Source organism: Chenopodium album, chromosome 3 (genome assembly GCF_948465745.1).
Source record: "Chenopodium album chromosome 3, dcCheAlbu1.1, whole genome shotgun sequence".
NCBI lineage: Eukaryota > Viridiplantae > Streptophyta > Magnoliopsida > Caryophyllales > Amaranthaceae > Chenopodium > Chenopodium album.
This window is the reverse complement of record NC_137836.1, coordinates 75,158,430-75,178,465: the sequence shown is the minus strand read 5'-3', so window position 1 is coordinate 75,178,465 and position 20,036 is coordinate 75,158,430. Positions and strand designations below refer to the sequence as shown.

At 33.2% G+C, this 20,036-nt stretch overlaps 3 protein-coding genes across 3 annotated transcripts; 2 read left to right on the top strand and 1 right to left on the bottom strand.

Annotated features, from left to right (window-relative positions):
- The first annotated feature begins 2,120 nt into the window (after nucleotides 1-2,120).
- Nucleotides 2,121-6,618, top strand: LOC145624214 (nuclear transport factor 2-like). Its single transcript, XM_081677214.1, has 10 exons — nucleotides 2,121-2,426; nucleotides 2,542-2,611; nucleotides 2,704-2,841; nucleotides 3,559-3,832; nucleotides 3,931-4,175; nucleotides 4,595-4,754; nucleotides 4,858-4,979; nucleotides 5,066-5,125; nucleotides 5,656-5,722; nucleotides 6,014-6,618. The coding sequence occupies exons 2-10, from the start codon at nucleotides 2,555-2,557 to the stop codon at nucleotides 6,286-6,288; spliced, it is 1,398 nt and encodes a 465-aa protein (XP_081533340.1). The 5' UTR covers nucleotides 2,121-2,426; nucleotides 2,542-2,554; the 3' UTR covers nucleotides 6,289-6,618.
- An 899-nt stretch (nucleotides 6,619-7,517) lies between these two features.
- LOC145624212 (galacturonosyltransferase 8-like) lies at nucleotides 7,518-10,798 on the bottom strand. Its single transcript, XM_081677212.1, has 3 exons — nucleotides 10,397-10,798; nucleotides 8,748-9,995; nucleotides 7,518-8,109 (listed from the first exon to the last, which is right to left on the bottom strand). The coding sequence occupies exons 1-3, from the start codon at nucleotides 10,529-10,531 to the stop codon at nucleotides 7,834-7,836; spliced, it is 1,659 nt and encodes a 552-aa protein (XP_081533338.1). The 5' UTR covers nucleotides 10,532-10,798; the 3' UTR covers nucleotides 7,518-7,833.
- A 4,978-nt stretch (nucleotides 10,799-15,776) lies between these two features.
- Nucleotides 15,777-17,699, top strand: LOC145624213 (putative fructokinase-5). Its single transcript, XM_081677213.1, has 5 exons — nucleotides 15,777-15,953; nucleotides 16,529-16,939; nucleotides 17,039-17,173; nucleotides 17,282-17,398; nucleotides 17,568-17,699. The coding sequence occupies exons 1-5, from the start codon at nucleotides 15,777-15,779 to the stop codon at nucleotides 17,697-17,699; spliced, it is 972 nt and encodes a 323-aa protein (XP_081533339.1).
- The last annotated feature ends 2,337 nt before the right edge of the window (nucleotides 17,700-20,036 follow it).

Here is a 20,036-nt window from a genome sequence, read left to right as displayed (position 1 = left end):
CATGAATTATCTCGAATTAAAAATATATCTTAAAATTCAATAAATAATTCGGACATCGCAAATGGCACAAAACTAGTAGAGAGATAAACTCAATTTGTTTTTATTCCCATCCCTTTAATATGGAATCCTGTTAAACAAACAAGAATTACAACATACATGGGATTATTATTTATTAATCCCTATCCCACCATTAATCCCTACAAACAAACAGCATGTTTATCGCTTCTTTTTTTGTTTTCATTCCTATATTCATGTGTGTTTTCATTCCTATAATCATTTGTGATTCATAATATGGACTGATAGCATGAACAAGTTTCCCAATTTAATAATTCACCATCGTTTCCAGGGTTGGTTTTAGTAGTCAATGCTTGAATATACTAGATAGCTAGGCACTAAATGTTTTTTTTTTTTTTTTTTTTTTTTTAAAAAATTTTATTATTTGTTATTATTATTTTTTTGTTGAAATGTGACCTATTTTACACAGGCTCTCAAGTCTTAATACTCTTAACCAATATGTCATGAGCCTAACCTTAAATTTCAATGATTACTATGGAGTACGTATTTCAAATTGACATACTTTATTACTCCGTACTATTTTGATACGAGTATATGCATTACTTTGATTAAAACTGTAGAACATTTGCTGGGAAATAAATTTAACTATTAATCTCTTTAATTGCCAATTAGTAAAATTATATGAAAAATTTATTAAGAAAATAGATATTGTAAGCTATACAAAGTATATTACATAATACATAAATTCGTTATACTAACTCCGTTTCTTATTATGTGCAACAAAGGAATTTTTTATGCCTCACTAATAATACTCATTTGTTGCACATAATAACAAACGAAGGTAGTAATAAAAAGCTTAAGTTATTAAAAGAGTGGTGCAATATCAACAACTTGACCCAAAAATTCTCGAGGTTAGGGCAGATTTTTGGGCCCATATTTTGGGCTAAGGCTGGCCCAATTCTTTATTTTTTTGGGTTTGGCCATCCTAATTTTGTCTAGGCCAGAAAAATGGCCTGAAATAGTTGATTTTGGGCACATTTTTTTGGCCTGACTTAAGCCCAGTGAAAAGCTTTGACATAAAATGGGCCAGTTTTCCTTCCTCTTGAACAAACCCAACGATGATGCACCTTTTGAATTTGATTTGATATGCAACTTAAAAATACTCACTAAGTCACTAGAATCTCAATGGTTGGGTAGTAGAATAATGGGGATGGTGGGGTTGAACAAAAACATACAAACCAAAGAAATAATGGTTGAGAACAAAGAAACAAGAGAGAAAAGTGGAGTGAATTAGTGAAATACACCATATTATTTTCACATAAATTTGAAAAAGTAAGCAACATCATATTTCCTTGAGTTAATGAGTTCCTTCCCTTTTTGTGTCAAATAAAAACAGAAAAGAGTTCCTTCCCTTTGTCTTCAACTAATTTGATGTTATTCTACACCCAAATGAGCACGACCATTATTGACAAAGAGTCAAAAATACACCAGGTGAACATTATTGAAGATGAGATTAGGCGGTGTGAGGGACTGAGAGTGGAGTTTTATTAGAGATTTATTTATACACCAGGTGCACATAGAGGTAGCATATAGTAGAGTTGTTTTTTTAGCTCATTTAAATTTCTTAAAATGAGCGCAACATATCAAATGAAAAAAAAAAAAAATCATGTTGAAATTAAAAATTGAACTTTGTATTTCTTTCCTTGGTTAAATGTAAATTAACTAAGCAGCGTGAACAGACTAAACACAGATGTTTTGTTCTCTAAAATAGATATGCTATAATATTTGTAAAACTTCCGTAAAATACAAGTGGTTAATGATTAAAAAACGAAAAAAAACTACTGAATTAAACCCATTTTTTTTTAATTGGACAAGTTACATCATACGATAAACTGACATACACCAAAACACTAATCGGATAAATTCTAATCAAATAATTCCGTCATACACTCACACCATATTGCAAGCCACATACGGAGTTCATTATTAATTTAAAAATACAGCTATAACCTCATTTGAAAAATTTCCTTAAATAGCAAAAATAGGAGAGAGAATGACAACCCAATACCCAGTCACACCCCTCGTGACAGTGGATCAGCAGTACCCACACTCACTCTCCTCTCCCACTCGTCAGTCCCTCTCATTCTCATAACAAACCAACACAATTATTCTCCCCTCCTTTTTATTTCTTTATTTATTATTATTATTTTCACCCTATTTTTAATTCCCCTCTCTTTCTCTCTCTCCGCCGCCGCAACTTCCTCCTTCCTCCACCACCTCTAAACCCTAACCATCACCTTCTTCTCGGCGAGGAGAGAGAATATCCCTTTCTCAAACCCTAATTTACAATTCTCTCTCTCCTCGCTTCCCCAATTTCCTTCGATCAATCCACCCTAATTTACAATCCTCAGGTAATGCTTTACTTCTTCTCTCGAAATCGCGCCTTTTTTTGTGATCTTCATTAACCTAATATTTCTTATTTATTTTTTCGATTTTTTTTGTTGTTGTATTTTTTCTACATTCTAGGGTTTGCGAAAGTATGGCAGCACCTACAGTCCAATCTCAACCTCCTACTTCCTACATTCCACCTGATGAGGTTGTAACTCCATTAATTTTCTTCTTTATTATTTGTATTTTGTGATTTTTTTTGGGAAATTATATTTAATATTTTTTTTGGTTGTGATTTAGGTGGGAAATGCGTTCGCAAGGCAGTATTATACAATACTTCAGCAATCTCCTTCACTTGTTTACCGATTTTATCAGGATATCAGTAAGCTTGGTCGTCCTGGAGATGATGGTGTTATGGGGTTTACTTCTACCATGGATGTAAGCTTCTGTTTTTTCTCTGATTTTTTTATTGTTTTTTTTATTTTGTTTTTGTGGGTCATTTATTATTTCTTGTTATAATAATATATGTAGCAGATTTTAATAATGTGTACTTTTAAAGTTATTTTAGTTTTATTTATATATATTACAGTATGTTGTGATTAGTTTCCACGTAATTGTATTCTGGATCTATGTGGGATAAATGATGTTTGTTTATATTGTTGAATTATCAATGCAAATTTGTGGGTAGTAGAATTGCTTGTTTATATGGATAAATGATGTTTGTTTATACTACTGTATGTTGTGATTAGTTTCCCAAAATTGTAGGCTGATTTTTTTTTTTTTTTTTTTTTTTTTTTTTTTTTTTTTTTTTGGTAATTAAATTGTTGGTTGCGTCATTGCGTGTGCCCTGCTGATGAATAATCTGTGTGACTCTATGATTGGATTTCGTTGTTTTTCTTCGAGTTAACTGTATTTTGATTTTACAGTTTTTCTGTATTTGGTCTTCTATGGTCCTTTGATTGGATATGGTCCATACGGGTATTCTGCGACTGGGTGTTATGATCAGCATAAGTATCATTGAAGTCTTGTATTTTACTGATTTTAATATGCAATTGTCAAATCTTCTTTTCAGTAAATAGTTCTTGTAATTATTTGGAAAGTGGTTACTGTTTGATATTTGCTCATATGAGATATCTATTGTTTGCAACTATCTAGGCTATCAATGCGAAGATACTGTCATACGGAAGTTTAAAGGCAGATATCAAGTTTGTTGATGCGCAAGAATCCTATAATGGGGGAGTGATTGTTCTCGTGACTGGAACTTTGATTTATGCTGATGACACGAAGCGGGATTTCTTTCAGACCTTTTTTCTGGCTCCTCAGGATAAAGGGTTTTTTGTTTTGAATGACATTTTAAGATTTGTTGAAGATGTTCCTCATCAAAATGGGGGGCAAAATGGTAGTATAGCACCAACTGCTCCGATTCATGGTAATGAATTGTTTCTGTTTCTATTTGCTATCAGCTTTATATAGGAGTTATGCTTCCTGTTCTGAAATTTCTTGCCTTGATTTTATTTTTTGTTAAAGAGACACCACCAGTCCAAGAGAATCACATTATTGAAGAGTCCAATGGTGAAGTGTATAATCCTCATGAGAATGGTGTACTTCAAGTTGAGGAAGAGGAAGAAGAACCTGTGGCCGAGGTGGTTGATGAAGTTCCAACTGACCCACAGGTTGCAGTTGAATCCAAAGTTGAGGTTGAATCAAATGTCAAAGTTCCTGATGAACTTCCAAATGAATCACAGGCCCCTAAAAAGTCGTATGCTTCTATTGTAAGTAGTAACTGATAATCTCTCTAAATATTACACCGTGATACAGTTTACATTCTTACTCTTCCATGTGCTGAAAAACTGTTTTGTCTGGATGTGGAGGGTAGCAGAAAAAAACCAGTATAAAGTTAATAGATACTTATTTGTCAATTTTGCAAGAAGTTAAGAAGGCTGCATTAATATAGGTTTGTAGTACTTCATGTTTAAGTTTCAAGCCCAAATTTTGCTCTTAATAAATCATAATGTATCATCCTATTGGAATTAGTGTGTGCTATTGTTTTTGTGATTATTATGACTACTTTAGCTGTTTGCTTGTGAAGTATATTTAGTACAGAACATTTTGGATACCCCCCCCCCCCCCCCCCCCCCGGCACTCAGTGTTTCATTTTTTTTCTTGATAACTTGGTTTTGTGGTGTTAAAGGTTATGAAAGACACTCCTGTTACTGCACCAACTCCGAACCTTCCAAAATCTGCGCCAAAGGCTCAAGAGCAACAAATACCTGTGAAAGCAGCTCCTGTGGCAGCAAACTTACCTCCCAGTGCTGATGTGGTTGATGATGGCAATAATCATGAGCCAGAAGGTAGCTTACTTATCCATTATTCCGATGTTATGAACTTTTCTCTGAAGACAGTCAGTTACTGTTAATTACTTACTGCTACTTCCTTCACACTGCTTTTTGGCAGGTGAGGGTCACTCAATCTACATGAAGAATCTGCCTTTTAATGTACCGTATCTCGTGGTTGAGGAAGCGTTCAAAGCTTTTGGCCCAATTAAGAGTGGTGGCATCCAAATTCGAAAAAATAATGTAGGTTTGAAGTCCTTGGTTTTGGTTTAGTTGAATAGATTTTTTGCCCTTTATTAATTACTGAACTATGAGCTTATGTGGAATAGACTTTCAGTTTTGGGTTTGTGGAATTTGAAGTGGCTGGTGCTGCACGAAGTGCCATTGAGGTATGCTTTTTCACCATCTAGAAGTTGCTGTTATGCCTTTTCTTAATGTATTCTATAACTCCTAGCATGGGTTGAAGTTACCTGAATTAATTTTTTGTTTTGTGATTTTTCTTTAAGATTAATTTTTAGTCTGCAGAACTGCACACTTTTGTTTTCTGTATTGGAACTTTGACAGCAAAACATATTTAGCTTTCTGTTATGATGTTTTGCTCTGATTTCTAAAATAGATGTTCAAAAATTGTTTTTAACTTTAGTTAGTATGAGGTTGCTTTTTAAATAATTATTATTAAAATGTCATTGCTTTGTGCTGAAGAAATTTTGGAGCTGAATGGCTGTCGGAAGAGCATAATATTCTGAAATTTCTGATAATATTTATATTAATTGGTTATCTAGTGAATAATGGAATGAGCAGAAATTCTGCTAGTCTGAATTATAGCGTTGAGCTTCCCTTGTTAGCTTGATGATTTTTTAATTTTTTTATTCTTTTATTCCCCTTGAGTTTTATCTGCTTTGTTATTTTACTGTTGCAGGCTTCTCCCATTACAATTGCTGGACGTGAAGTTTTGATTGAGGAAAAGAAGTCCACTGGTTCCCGAGGTAAGTTTGGTTTCAGTGTAATATTTTTAATTGGTCATATATGTCTGTTGGCTCGATCCACTGTGTCTCATTCCCTGCAACTCTCTCTCCCACCCTGGGAAAAAAAAAAAAAGGAGATGAAATGAAGAAATATTAGGGAAAAGGATGGTTGAAAAATGGTGGAGGGGATCTATGGAGTTGATGGATTGTGCACCTCCATTAGTGGATCATGCTGATCCCAGCTCAAAATGTTCTGCATTATATCTGTTGTTCTGAAGGCTTACTAATCTGCTAAAGTGATTTTATCTGCAGGACCCATCCGAGGAAGGTTCCCCTCAGGAAGAGGTGGTGGTGGATTCAAAGGTGAGGGAGGTAGAGGGCATGGAGGTTATGGGGGAGGAAGAGGATATGGCCGGGGGGAGGGTAACAGGAATGATTTTGGAAACAGGGGAGGTGGCCGAGGATACCATAACCGTAGTGAAGGGTTTCAAAGGAATGATCAAAATGGCAATGGAGCTGGGCGGATGAGTCGCGGTGGAGGTTCGGGTGTCAAAAGTTCGAGAGCACAATTTACACCTGGAGTTTAAGTGAGTTATCTATTAGATTGGATAGTTTATTCAGGGGAGCAGTTTCTGCTTGATTTTTTTGTCACTTCTTTTGACAGGAATATTTTACTTCTTTATTCCTCCTATTCTAAATTTTGGCCGCTCTGCCTTTTGGAGATACACTAGATAGTATAAGAATGTTTTTGAGTAGAGTACCCTTTTAATGTGCATTGTAGGGGTGATGTAAGATCTAACTTCAGTTGGTATATCTAGCAAGTATTTAAGAGTCTTGCTACTATCTTGGTTGAAATTGTGGTATAGTAGGATATTACTGGTATTTAAAATGAATTGACTTGAATTGATTTTTTTGCATCTTCTTTTGTTTACATGTTTTTTCCTCTTTTAATTAGGACTTACTTTAATAATATTTAGCATTATACGGAGTACTATCGATTCTTGTTTGGCGTTGAGTGGTAGGGAGTCATGAAAAAAAAGCATAGTATGTATTTCATCACAGTACCATATTTTATGGATGGCAGGGAGTCCTTGTGATTAAAGTGCAGTATGTATTTCATCACAGTACCACTAGATGAACAATGGCGTTGACATGTCATTTGGTTTAACTAATGGGTGCAAATGTGCAATGGCTGATGATTAGTCACTAGTTAGCAATGGTTACGTTAAGTCAGTCCTACAGATACTCGCCTAGTGCTAACAGATTTTGCTGCCGCTGCTGTAGAATGTCATCGCAATCATATTTAAAGTTAAGGATTGTACAATATGAATTTGAGGCTCTGAGTATGGTTCACAAGTTAGCATTGCACTCTAGATGTCTGTTTTGAGTAATAAAGCAGGAGTGGACTGGCTCTATTGCCGTAAACATTATAAACAATTTCTTATAGCTGTTGCAGTGTTGCTTTATTCACTTCGCTAGATGATATGAAGATCGTTCTTCTACAACTCAAGTCTCATCAGTAGTCAAAAGAGTGCTAGAAAGATGCTCCCCCTCTGTTTCCTTGTATTTTTCTAGGTTATGATACAAAGTACAAAAATAAGAAAATACTCTGTAATAAATGGACCTGTACTCAAATTTAGACGGTAGTGAATTAGTATTTGTGACTGATGACATAGTTTTGCAAAGTTATGTGAACACTAGAGCATGTAATCCACCAAAGAATCAGATCATCTGCTCTGAGCCATTAGACTCCAAGGTAAATAATTTCTATGAAAGGCAAAATGTGTAACACATCAAACTGAATTAGAGCCAGTAATTTATAAGAGCAAACAATATATTTATGAGCAAAATATACATTTAGTTGTGTAACATGAATTCTGAACTATAGTCCTGTCAAATTTTACATGAACAAATTATCAAGTTGCGTCGATTGGAAATCACAGCTAATAAAAACCAGAGCTTGAATGCTAAATCATATGGCATGAACGAATTCTACAATTGACCAAAAATTTCCTACATTGCAGATGGAAAGTAACTAGATTTTTAAGTGAGTGGATAGTGATGAAGTGAATCTTACGAACTTGACCGCCGTTATCTAGCAAATATTCAGTGAATTTTCCAAAGAAAAGCAACTAAAGAGAGAAATTGCAACCCTGGACATACTCGTTCTCAGTGTCAACATACTTTGTCCAAAGTGGTTTGAATTGGCCCATGGCAATATCAAGCCACGGCTTCATATTTCCATTGAAGTGCACAACTGCAGCATTGCGGATCTCATCCCAGCTAATGGCTGGATTATAACCAAGTCCAAGAACATGCCATGATTTGTCAAGTGGCTTGGTTGTCGAATAAAACGTGATCAGACCTGGGGGCAGGGTCCCAAGTTTCCACAATGTTCGATTTTCATTCTGCATCAATATGAAATTATTGTTGTCAAAAAATTGCACAATAATACTCTTTAACCAAATTTCAGCAAGCAAGCAAGCAAACAAACAGAAAGACTACACTTTTCGAAAACACCCTTATCAGTTAATGAATGGATCCACATTAAAAAAAGCCCGCAGTTTTAGAGCACTGTCGAGAGGATACAGAACATGGTTCCTCAAGCCACTCACACAACTTTGGCAGTATCTAACCTAAGACGAAGACTGAAAATGCTATCTAACTAATTTAAGATACCCGAAGGACTAATAACACATTGATTTCTATTCATCTGAGTTCAAATTACCAAAAAAATTTCTTCACCACCCAAGTACCAAATTATGGACACACAAGCACATCCACATACACTCGCGCACTCAAAATCACGAGACAACTGTATGACAGGAATTGTAGAGTGTAGACTTGTACTTCCTAACACATTACTAAACTATTTAGTTATAGTAACTGGGGTTGGAATCACCTCCTAGAGTGCTTCACCATAATTGTAACTATTTATACATGTGTTACCATCAACCAAGAGAACATAAGCTGAAAGACATATACAACTCAAGTTTAGATAAAGGCATTCATAAGATAATGTCCGCAATCAACAAACGAATCTTACCATGTTTTGCCAGTAGTGGTATTGCTCGGTTGAACCTTCCTTTCTCCAAGCATCCAGATCAAAGAAATTCATACCATACGCCCATGCACATGCTTTCGGATTAAACTTCTCCTTGATCAGGGGATGTGAGAAGTTCATGTATTGAGCATATCTGTGAAATGAACCAAAGCACGTTTCAACAGCTCCATTTACTTTCCCATCCATGTCTATCTCCCATAACCCAGTCAAATCTTTCTGCACAACAATATCATCATCCAAAAACAGAATTCTATGTAATTTAGGATACATCTCAGGCAGATAAAACCTTAAATGGTTCAACATGGACAAGTACTTGGGGTTCCTAAACTTCATATTGGTAGTATCCTTCGTGGCATTCTCAATTTTGTTCTCAAAGTAAAATTTCTGCAAATTTGCGGACTCAAGTTGCTTAAGAACTGGCACATAAGATGAGTTTAAGAAAGTGTAATCCTCGTATGCCTTCACCTCAATGTGAGCTCCACTATAATCCTTCATTTTCATCATAACCTGCATTGCCCCTAGATTCATTCTGTCTGTCACAACATGGAACACGTGTTTAGTGGGGTCTTTCGCATTCTTCACCGCCGAATTTACCACCACGGAAGCTGCAATAACATTATCCGAAAATATTGCATAATGATATAAGTTAGGATCCTCCAATGCAGGCATAGGAGCTTTGCCCTCATCAGAATACTTCTCTGGCTGTGCAATTCGCTCTTCCATCAACCTCATGGACAAGCAGTGCAAGCTTTTAGGTATAGACTTTGCAGCAATCAGGCTTGAAAATGCTCCTTGTTTCTTTGCCTTAGTTAACTGCTCATTCAACCCGAAAATTGTGTCCTTTAGCTTCTGAATCTTAAGCTGATGGTCAAAAGACTCTTTGGCTTCAGCAATCAACTGCCTAGTGACCTTGATCCGCTCCTTAACCTCCTTCTCAAATTGGCGCAACTGATACTCATCAATAGAGAGAGCATCGGACTCAAATAGAGCACGATAAACAGGCTTACTTAAAAGATCCGTGTAGTTTCGTGAAAGATCAGCAAAAATCCTCAACATCTTAGAGTTCTCAAGTTTAAGCTTCCTGGCATATGATGCATATGCCAAGACGAGATTCCGGTGATCATCAGCTTGTTTTTTAATTTGATTAACACGAGGCTTTAACGGATCAGATTTCAGTGCCAGCACCGATCTCCGAATCGATCCACCACTAATCCACTGAGCATTATAACCCTAATTTCACACCAGATAATCAATCTATCAACAAAAACATACTTATTTTTCCAAATTAACAAAGAAATTATAGCCTGCAGCAATCAACTTCACATCAAAACAAATCAATCGCACTCCACAATTTCCTTGCCAAATCTTTCGAATTAAATTCACAGCAAAACAATTTAGCAGAATATGCGATAAAAAACGACAAGCGCTGTAATTATAATTACACAATAAATAATAACAACAATTAAGTGCAAATTAACACGATTAAATGAAGCAAATGCGGCATTAAAATAAACAACAGTACAATTCAGATCGATTTAACACTAAAATTAGCAACAAACAATGATCGATCTAAGAAATTTGATCAAGTTTAATAACAAAAAATGCAGAAAACAGATCTAAATCAAACTTACAGAAGTGGCAACATCGGAGAAATCGGAATTATGAGTGAAGACGAAGGAAGAGAGAGAAAAGAAAAGAGTAAGAGCAACGGCAATCGACGAAGCGAGGAGTTTATAGGTAATCACCGACACTCCATGCTTCGCCATTGTTGAAGCTTCTTCGTAATTTCCACCTTGTTGTTGAACCCAGATTGTAGAGAGAGAAAGTGAATGTGTTTCCAGAAAAAAGGTGTTTACATTTAGATGAGAGAGAAAGGAAGGGTTTTTGCGGAGGAGAGAGAAAATGAAAAATGGAAAGAAAAAAGGATTGATAGTTTTTCGTCGGTGGTGGGAAGGGAATGAGCGCGGGTGAAGAAAGAAAGAAAGGAAGAAAAGGGTGGCTTTCTTTGCCTACAGCTAAGTGAGTGAGGGTAGAGTGAAGTGAGTTTTTTATTTTTATTTTTATTTTTTTATTTTTTTTATTTAAGGGGTTGGATTTGATTGATGGGTTGTTAGATGGCATTTAATAATGGTTTTATAATACGGAGAAATAATGACGGTTTTATGTTTTGATCTCGAAAACGCGTATAGTTAAACTCTAAAGAATAAATAAGTACATACAACGATATGATCGATCTTTATTCATAGAAGTATATATAGTGAATTAGTGCTTACTTTGTTGTATTCCGTAATAGTTATTGATTTATTTACCAAGTATTATTTTACTAATCTATCACAAGAAAATATTATCAGGAAAAAAATGTTGACTTTATATGCGTGTTTTCACTATATTAAGGGTATGTTCACATTTACTTAATTTCAGTTCAGATCAGATCAGCTCCAATCAGTTCAATTCAATTCAACTCTTAATTTCTCTCTCTCGTAAAATATTCGTTTTAGCTCAATTCAATTCAATTCAACTCCAAACAGTTCAGTTCACTCTAATCAGTTCAGTTCAGCTCAGCTCAGTTCAGTAAATGTGAACAACCTTAAATTTTAATTTTTACTAATGTGTAACCATAGATATGAATAATATGAAGTACTGGTATGATTTAAGTTGTGGGTCATAAATGTAATTGTCAAATTGTTGAAGTATTATATGGATATCAAGAAGTATTTTTTTTAGAGGGAATAATGGGCATCATGTTGTTGGCCTAATTAGAGTATAATCTACAATTGAGGTAAGAAGATGACATGAGAGAATCAGAGAACGGGTAAGAAATGTAACTTGTTAGGCTTCAATTTACTATTAAGAGTAGTGGGTAGTTAAATTAAATAAAGTTGATGTTGATTACTGACAGATATGGAGTCATGGATCATGTCTCATGTCATGTGCATTACATTCATTATCTGATTGATTTCATTATAAGTATTTCTCTTTTTCCAAGTGTTTCACCCTTGTTTTATTAACTTTGACTCTAACAAATGAAGTCAAAATTAGGGATTTTACGTATTGTACTTTATTACTCATATAATTTGGTTTATTAATGGGAACTAGAAGAATTCAATTCTTAATTCTTTGTCTACAAGGACTACAACCAACTAAAATAAATTACTACCACAAAACTATAATTTTTTTTTTAAAAAAGTGAAAATCAGATTACATTTTCATACTCCGATAACAAAGTAGGAAAGACAAAAATACATCAAGGTAGGACAAAATTGGATTTAATAATGACATCTATTTATCGATTTCATACATGTCAATTTTCATTATTGAAATGACTATAGGTCTATTACTGAATCATGTTTTATAGTTTATACAATGTACATATCAAATAATTCACATTTCATAGACATAATAGGAAGCACTCCACAATCTTCAACTATATTTTAGGCCGATGCAAGACTAAAAAGACTACTTTACAAGCCAACATGGTAACACTAAATTGATCAGATGGTTGTTCAATATGAAAAGAAAAATCTAGAATTAATGTATTACTGCATTGATGTTAAATAAAAATCCAAACAGAGACTTCTTAGCAAATTGCTCAATATAAGCAGCAAATGGTATATTCCACAATAAACTGTTATGGATTCTACATCTCTCACAATTCAGAATATAAGTTAATAAGTTATGATACCCCAAAGATAAACTAAAGGCCTGTTCTGATTTATTAAACTAAGCTGAACTAAACTGAATATTTTATGCGAGAAAGAAATTAGAAAATGAAATGAACTGAATTGATTGGAGCTGAAGTGAGCTGAACTGAAAATAAGCTGAAGAAAACAAGCCCTAACAGTTTATGATTGTACGTACATTATGAAATTGGACATAATTTAATCTAACAAAAACACCAAACTAATATTCTTGCAAATCTTTGATGAGTTTGTGATAGGCAACTGATAATACCTATCCACAGACAAAATAAAAAAAACTCACTTCAAGCAATCACCAACCTTCTAGTTCTTCGTTACTTTCTTGTGTTAATGGTTGTGCCGAACTAAACAAAAATTTAACCGAACGAATTCCTAATCATGTTAGTATTCCATTTTGGCCCTTATTACCGATCTAAGACACAAGAAATACTGATTTATTAGCTCAAGAAAAGCCAAAGGAAGTGACTTCGGTAAAGCCATCTTAAGAAACCAAATATTAGGCACAAGCTATGATGATCTAAATTGATTGGAGCTGAATTGAACTAAACTGATTGAAGTTAAACTGAATTGAACTGAACAACGGAACTAAATTGAACTGATTGGAGCTAAACTAAATTAAACTGAAGTGACATTAAGTGAAGTGAACATGCCCGAAATTTAACACTGACTTTATCATGGACTAGAACCGTAGTTTATAAAATTGTACTAATTTTATAGATAATAGTTAATACTCCATCCATTTCAATTTGTTAATCCTATATACTATTTTGGGCGCACGTTTCAAAAAAAATCTACCCATATTAAATGTATTCCACTTTTAACTTAGTTTTTATTTCTTATTTTATACATATTAAATTCTGATTGGTTAGATTAATTGATTGTGAAATAATGACATGACTCTAAGTAAAGAAATTACTCTCTTGATTTATGCAATTATGGCTAATGCTTTCCTTAAAAAAATAAATAAAATAAATAAATAAGGCATAACTATTCATGAATTGCTTTTTATTTTGATGCTAGATTCCAAATATTCTTCTTTTCTTATTTTATGTGATTGATTCCTTATAGACTATCATATAGAAACGGATGGAGTATTAGTATTGTAATATCTTTTCTAATTTGATTGTTGATCAAAATTCAATCCAATAAAATTTGTAAGTACAAGATAAAGCGAGTTAAGTACATTGTTGGGGTCTAAGTTTTTTAATTTTTTCACCTTTTGGGACCTAAGTTTTTTTTATTCACCTTTTGGGACCTAGAGTTAAGAATCCGGTAACTTAACTCACCTGAGTAAAAACTTAGTCCCTTAGCATTAAATATTGTCCAAAAAACATAATCCCTTCATAAAAACATAATCCCTTCATAAATTCTATCAAAGCAAAAAACATACCCCCTTCATAAATTCTGTCAAAGCAATTGGGAACAATTTTTTTCAACGAACACAAATCCAATACCCAAAAAAATTAGTCGTTAGAGAATACAGGGAGTATAAATACAATCATATGCAAAATCTTAAGTTGAATAATTTTGAATTCTACTTGATTTTTTTGTTTAGTATATATAAGAGTCTTGGGATTACACCAAAAGTGTAGTAGTGTACATTTAATTAATTATCCTAACTATATCAAAATTGTATCTTTTAATATTTGCATCAAAAAGAAATTATATCTTTTTAATATTTACTCATATAAAATACTATCTTATGATAAAAGTTTGAGAATATTTCCTAATTTAATTAAACTAGTTTGTTTTCCGTTAAAGTACTTTTATCTGTATATGTAATAGGATAAAAATTGTTTAAGTCTAAATTATTTGGATTAGAATTTTTGTTTTCTTAAGAATTGTTTGTAATTGTTATTTGACTATCTTTTATTATGAAATCTTTTTTCACCATCAATATACATAAAAGATAAAAACTAAAAACTTCCGTATAACTTTATGGATTTGTAGTTTTTTTTTTTTTTTTTTTTTTTTTTTTTTTTTTTGTATTTTTCCAAAAAGAGTAGACTTATTAGTAGATTAAAAGTACACCACCTATTAGTAGATTAAAAGTACACCACCTATGAGCCGTAACATATATGAACAGCTATATCTGTTTGATTATACGATTATGAGGCTGATTTAAATTTATACCAAAATGAAGCTTCTTGCATACACTTCCAATACCCCAAGCACACACGTGTCTCTTTTTGGAAGGCCACCAATCAAATCTGTCAGAAAAATGCTTTTAGGGGTCTAAGTTTTATAGGGGACTAAGTTTTTTTTTTCTACCAACTTTCTAACCGACTAAGTTCTTAACTAAGGGACTAAGTTATTTAACTCAACTTAGTTAAATGTACACCGAAAATTGCACATGAGGTCCCAAACGGTGAAAAAAAAAACATGGGTCCCAAAAGGTGAAAAAATTAAAAACTTAGACCCCACTATTGTACTTAACTCAAGATAAAGCTAATAAGGGGAACGAACAGGAAGTTCTATCTAAATGATAATATATTATAGATAACTGGATTATTAAAATATCTTAAAGGAAAAATTAATAAATAGCATAGTGATTAGTGGAACACAATATACTATTACCCCAAAAACAATATACGAAGTACATTCCTAATTAAATAAAATAAACCAGTTCCATATAAAAAAAATTTAATCACTAAAATTATACCATACGTATTACTAAATATAATAATAAATTTCTTAAATTAAATTAAAAATTTATTAGGTATAATAATTACTTTCTTAAATTGATTAAAGAGGCTTTTATTGGATTAATTATCAATTAATTATGGTACAAGAAATTGAAAACTTTTATATAGTACTCCCTTCGCTTTTCAAAAAGATATACCCATATTAATATATTTCATTTATAACTTATTTTTTTTTGAATTAATAATTTGTGGATTAATGACATGACTCTAAGTAAGGAAATCTTTACCTTAAATTATGCAATTATGACTTGTGTTTTCCTAATAAAAAAATTAAATAAGATAAACTAATTATGAATTATGTTGTACTTTAATATTAGATTCTAAATACTCCGTATATTTCTTTTCTTATTTTATGTGATTGATTCATGTGGGACTAACATTATCAAACGGAGGGAGTATAAGATATAATCAAAATAAATTTATGGATATTTTTACATCAACCAAATCCTAAATCAAAACGGATTAGGATTGAATATCACTTAATTGCTTATTATAAATACCCCTCCATACATTCATCAATCCTCACCCTAATTTTCAATTCCTTCTTTTAGCCTAAAAACTCCAAATTTCAAGATTAGTTCATATAGTTCATCATTCATAGCTAAACAATGGCAAAAACACCTTCAATCGTGTCCTTTGGAGAGATGTTGATCGATTTTGTACCGGATGAAGCCGGTGTTTCGTTGGCTGAATCTCGTGGATTCATCAAGGCTCCTGGTGGTGCACCCGCTAACGTTGCATGCGCCATCACTAAGCTTGGTGGCACCTCCGCCTTCGTAGGAAAGGTAATATAATTCCATCACCCTTTTATCTCCAATCATAATATAATACTCGTAAATTTTTTGCAACCTTATTAGCGAAATATTATTCGCCTCTTGTGAGAAGGGGATCCTAATCCTTTCCCTTTTTCTTATACTTAAAAGAAAAAGTAAAATTAGCGATAACATTATTATTCCAAATTGAATTAGTATGATTGCTAGTAACACAATAAACAAGTTATTTATCAACCATTAATTTAAATCGAATTAGTTGATTCGTAAATATTTTTGAAACCTAGTATTGGAGAACTTTTTTTTTTTTTTATCAAGAATGTTGATAGATTATAGTTACCCAATTTTTTTAATTTCTTATTTGTTTTGATTTGATGATTTAAATTAAGGTTCAATTTAAAGATTATCAATATTTTGATTAATTGATTATATGTTAGTATTAAAATATTGTTTTGATTTGCTTGATCAATGACAAACCCTAATTGTACGTGTACTTGTATTCTCCTAACAGTTAAATCCACTAAATTCGAGAAAAATTCTACTCCGTAATAAATTGATTTCATGTTTTAATTTATGTAATTGTGTTATAGGTTGGGGATGACGAGTTTGGTAAGATGCTCGTGGACATACTCGATAAAAATGGTGTAAACATCGAAGGAGTGTGTTTCGACAAGGTAGCTAGGACTGCCCTAGCATTTGTTACATTGAAGAAAAACGGTGAAAGGGAATTTATGTTTTACAGGAACCCTAGTGCAGATATGCTCTTAGAATCATCGGAGTTACCTCTTGACCTAATCAAGCAAGCTAAAGTGTTTCACTATGGCTCGATAAGCTTGATCACTGAGCCTTGTAGGTCAGCTCATATCGCGGCTATGAAAACTGCTAAAGAGGCCGGGGTTCTCCTTTCTTATGACCCTAATTTGCGACTACTTCTTTGGCCTTCCCCTCAGGCTGCTAAGGAGGGTATTATGAGTATTTGGAATGAGGCCGATATCATTAAGGTTCGTTTGTGCTCTTCAATATAATGATAATCTTAATTTTAATTCTAGTCTTAACATTGATTGTTATAATTAAACTCTATATTGCTTTGATTGAATTAGGTGAGTGATGAAGAGGTTGAATTCTTAACTGGTGGAGATGCTAGTGATGATGAAGTGGTGAACAAATTGTGGTTCGACGGCCTCAAGCTCCTCCTTGTTACATACGGAGAGAAGGGTTGTAGATACTACACCAAGGTTTGTTATACTTGTTTATATGTTGTTATACTCTTGCATAAATAAAAGTATAATTAAAACTTTTGGAATAGAAAATTGATTATTAGATGAAATTTGAATAATTTGCAGGATTATAAAGGATCATTGAAGGGTTATTCAGTAAACACCGTTGATACAACAGGAGCAGGAGATGCATTTGTTGGTTCTTTTCTCTATTCACTTGCTAAGGATTCTTCAATTTTGAAGGTAACATTAACAATTTTCAATCTCAATTCCTCCTATTATTACATACATTACTCTTTGTAATATGAATAATTTAATGTTCTCTAAATAACATACTTTAGTCCTTTTGTTTAGATCTTTTGGTTCTATTTTTATGTTGTCAATTAATTAATCTTTATAACAATATGAACAGGATGAAGATAAGCTTAAGGAGGCATTAACCCTGGCGAACGCTTGTGGAGCTCTTTGCACAACCCAGAAGGGTGCCATCCCCGGCCTTCCAAGTTTACCTGCTGCACTTGAGCTGATCAAACAAGGAAATTGATTGAAATTCTATTTTAAATAATAATTTGTTCATGAATAAGACTAGTTTTAGTGTTTTTGTTCAAGTCCGAACAATAGTATTTTATATTTGAAAGGCTAAACAATGAGATCCTTTCTATGCTTATATATCTCTCGCATTTGTTTTTACACACTTTCTCATAATTTTCGTCGATAATTTAAGAGTTTAGTACACAATTTAACTTGTGTAAATGAAAATCACGAAGACCTATACTTCGTACTCCATATTATACTATGTACATCGTACTAGGCTAGATCGAGTTACCTTGGCTGAACAATTCTTGGTACCACAACTTATACAGTATGTTACATAAGCTTGCAACAACAAAATCGATTATCAATGTGTATGTTTCCTGATCAAAGTTTTAAAGTAGGTTTTTATTCAGGTAAAACTAAGGGGACATCATAATTTCTCTGATGTATGATTATCTTTGTCATATCAAAGGGGAAACACAATCCATAATTTACCTTATTACGAGTATTTTACTCCGTACTTGGGTAAGGAGAGTTCTCTTACAAATAAGATCGATGGAGATCTTACTTGTTTGGAGTGAGAATTGAACCCTCGGATGGAAGGAGGGCTAATGCCATATGAACTTTTATTGATAGCAAAGCGATAATCTGATTTTTTTTTTCTTTTAAAAAAAAGCAATAATCTGACTCTAAAACATCCTCAAGCGTAACAAACTAACAACCAGCCCAAAATCTAGTGGATGATTTGGTGTACAATCCTTAATGGATGATTTTACAAACCTTAAGATGAAGTACAAAATTACAAACCTTATTCACAAAAACAAAACATATTTACTCTTTTTTTTTTCCTTCAGTGGATGATTTTATTAATTTCTCAGATTAAAACATTTATTTACTGCTTCGTATACATTACCAAATTAACCAATAATCATACAAAGAAATATAAAAACATTAAAACAAAAAATTCCAAAAAAAAAAAAAAAAAAAAAATTACTTGTACCCTTTTTTCGCTTGCTTTCTAGCATGATTTTGTAAAAATCCAATCCCCTTAAAAGCCTTAGAAAATTTCATCCCCATACTTAGATTCATCTTCCCAGCAGACAACTTCAAAGCTTGTAAACAACAAAATTTACCATTATCTTCATAATAATCATCTTCATCTTCATTAATCATCATTAAATCCTCCATTTTTTCTTCCTTCTTCTTTCCTTTTTTAGTAACCTCTGCAACCTTCTTAGGCTTATTAATCTTGTTTAACAACTCTGTTTCATAAGTTTCCCATAACAAATCCATACCTTCTTCACCTCCTCCGCCATTAATAGCTGCTTGATTATTGCTTCCATTATGCCTTTCTTCAAAAATCTTACATGCCAAAGTTCTTCTCCATTCTTTTTCTTTCCTCATTGACCCAAAACTCCCCATATAAGGTTGCCCGCCAAGTGTTTGTGAAAATGTCTCAGTGAATTTTTTCTCATCATCAACCTTAAATGACCTGCTATTTGGTGTTTTAATTGCCTCGGATCCTATTTTTGACTCAACTTTTTTCAATTCTTCTTCTTTTTTAACCTTTTTGGGGTTTGTGCCAACTTTTTCTGTCTCCATAGTCAAACTTTCACACAAATCCCCTGTTCCTTTTCCCACAATTGAAGCATTTTCCTCGAAAAATTCAACTGGGTATTCTTGAATCTTCTCAATTTTTTCTGGGATTTGTTGAATTTGTTCAATCTCAACTGGGTTTTCTTCAATTGTGGGAATATCGAAGACAACCTTGTAAACTTCAAACTCTTCAATGTGGGTTGAATTCTCATCTTCATCCTCTGAATTTGGCCGTAAATTCTCTGAAATTGAATTGTAAGCTGTAAGAAGTAAACCCTCTTTGGAGTTGATGATGGATTTGAGTGGAATGATAGTAGTAAAGAGTGAGAGAAGAAGAAGAGAAGTGGTGAAGAACAGAGGAGAGAGAAAAGATAGGAGTTTGATAAGGTAAGGGGAGAAGAAGATTAAGTAAGAGAAATAGAGTGGGTGAGATAGAATAAAAGAGCAAAAATTAGTGAATTTAGAGGAATTCTTCTTGGTTTTTGTGGTAGATTTGGTGTTTTGAAAGCAAAGTTCTGTCATTGTTGTTGAATTTGGAGAATGTTTGAAAAACAGAGGAGTTGAAAAATATGGTGAAAATGAAGGTTTTGATTGATTTTTTGTTTAGTTGTGACTGTATTTTGATGGAATGGTCATTGAGAGAAGAAGAAGAAGATGGTAGGAGTTGAAAGAGAAGTGAGAATTGTTGGCGTGAATAAAGGAGAGGGAGTGGAGAGAGAGTGAAGCTAACTAACTGATTGGAAAAAGTGGA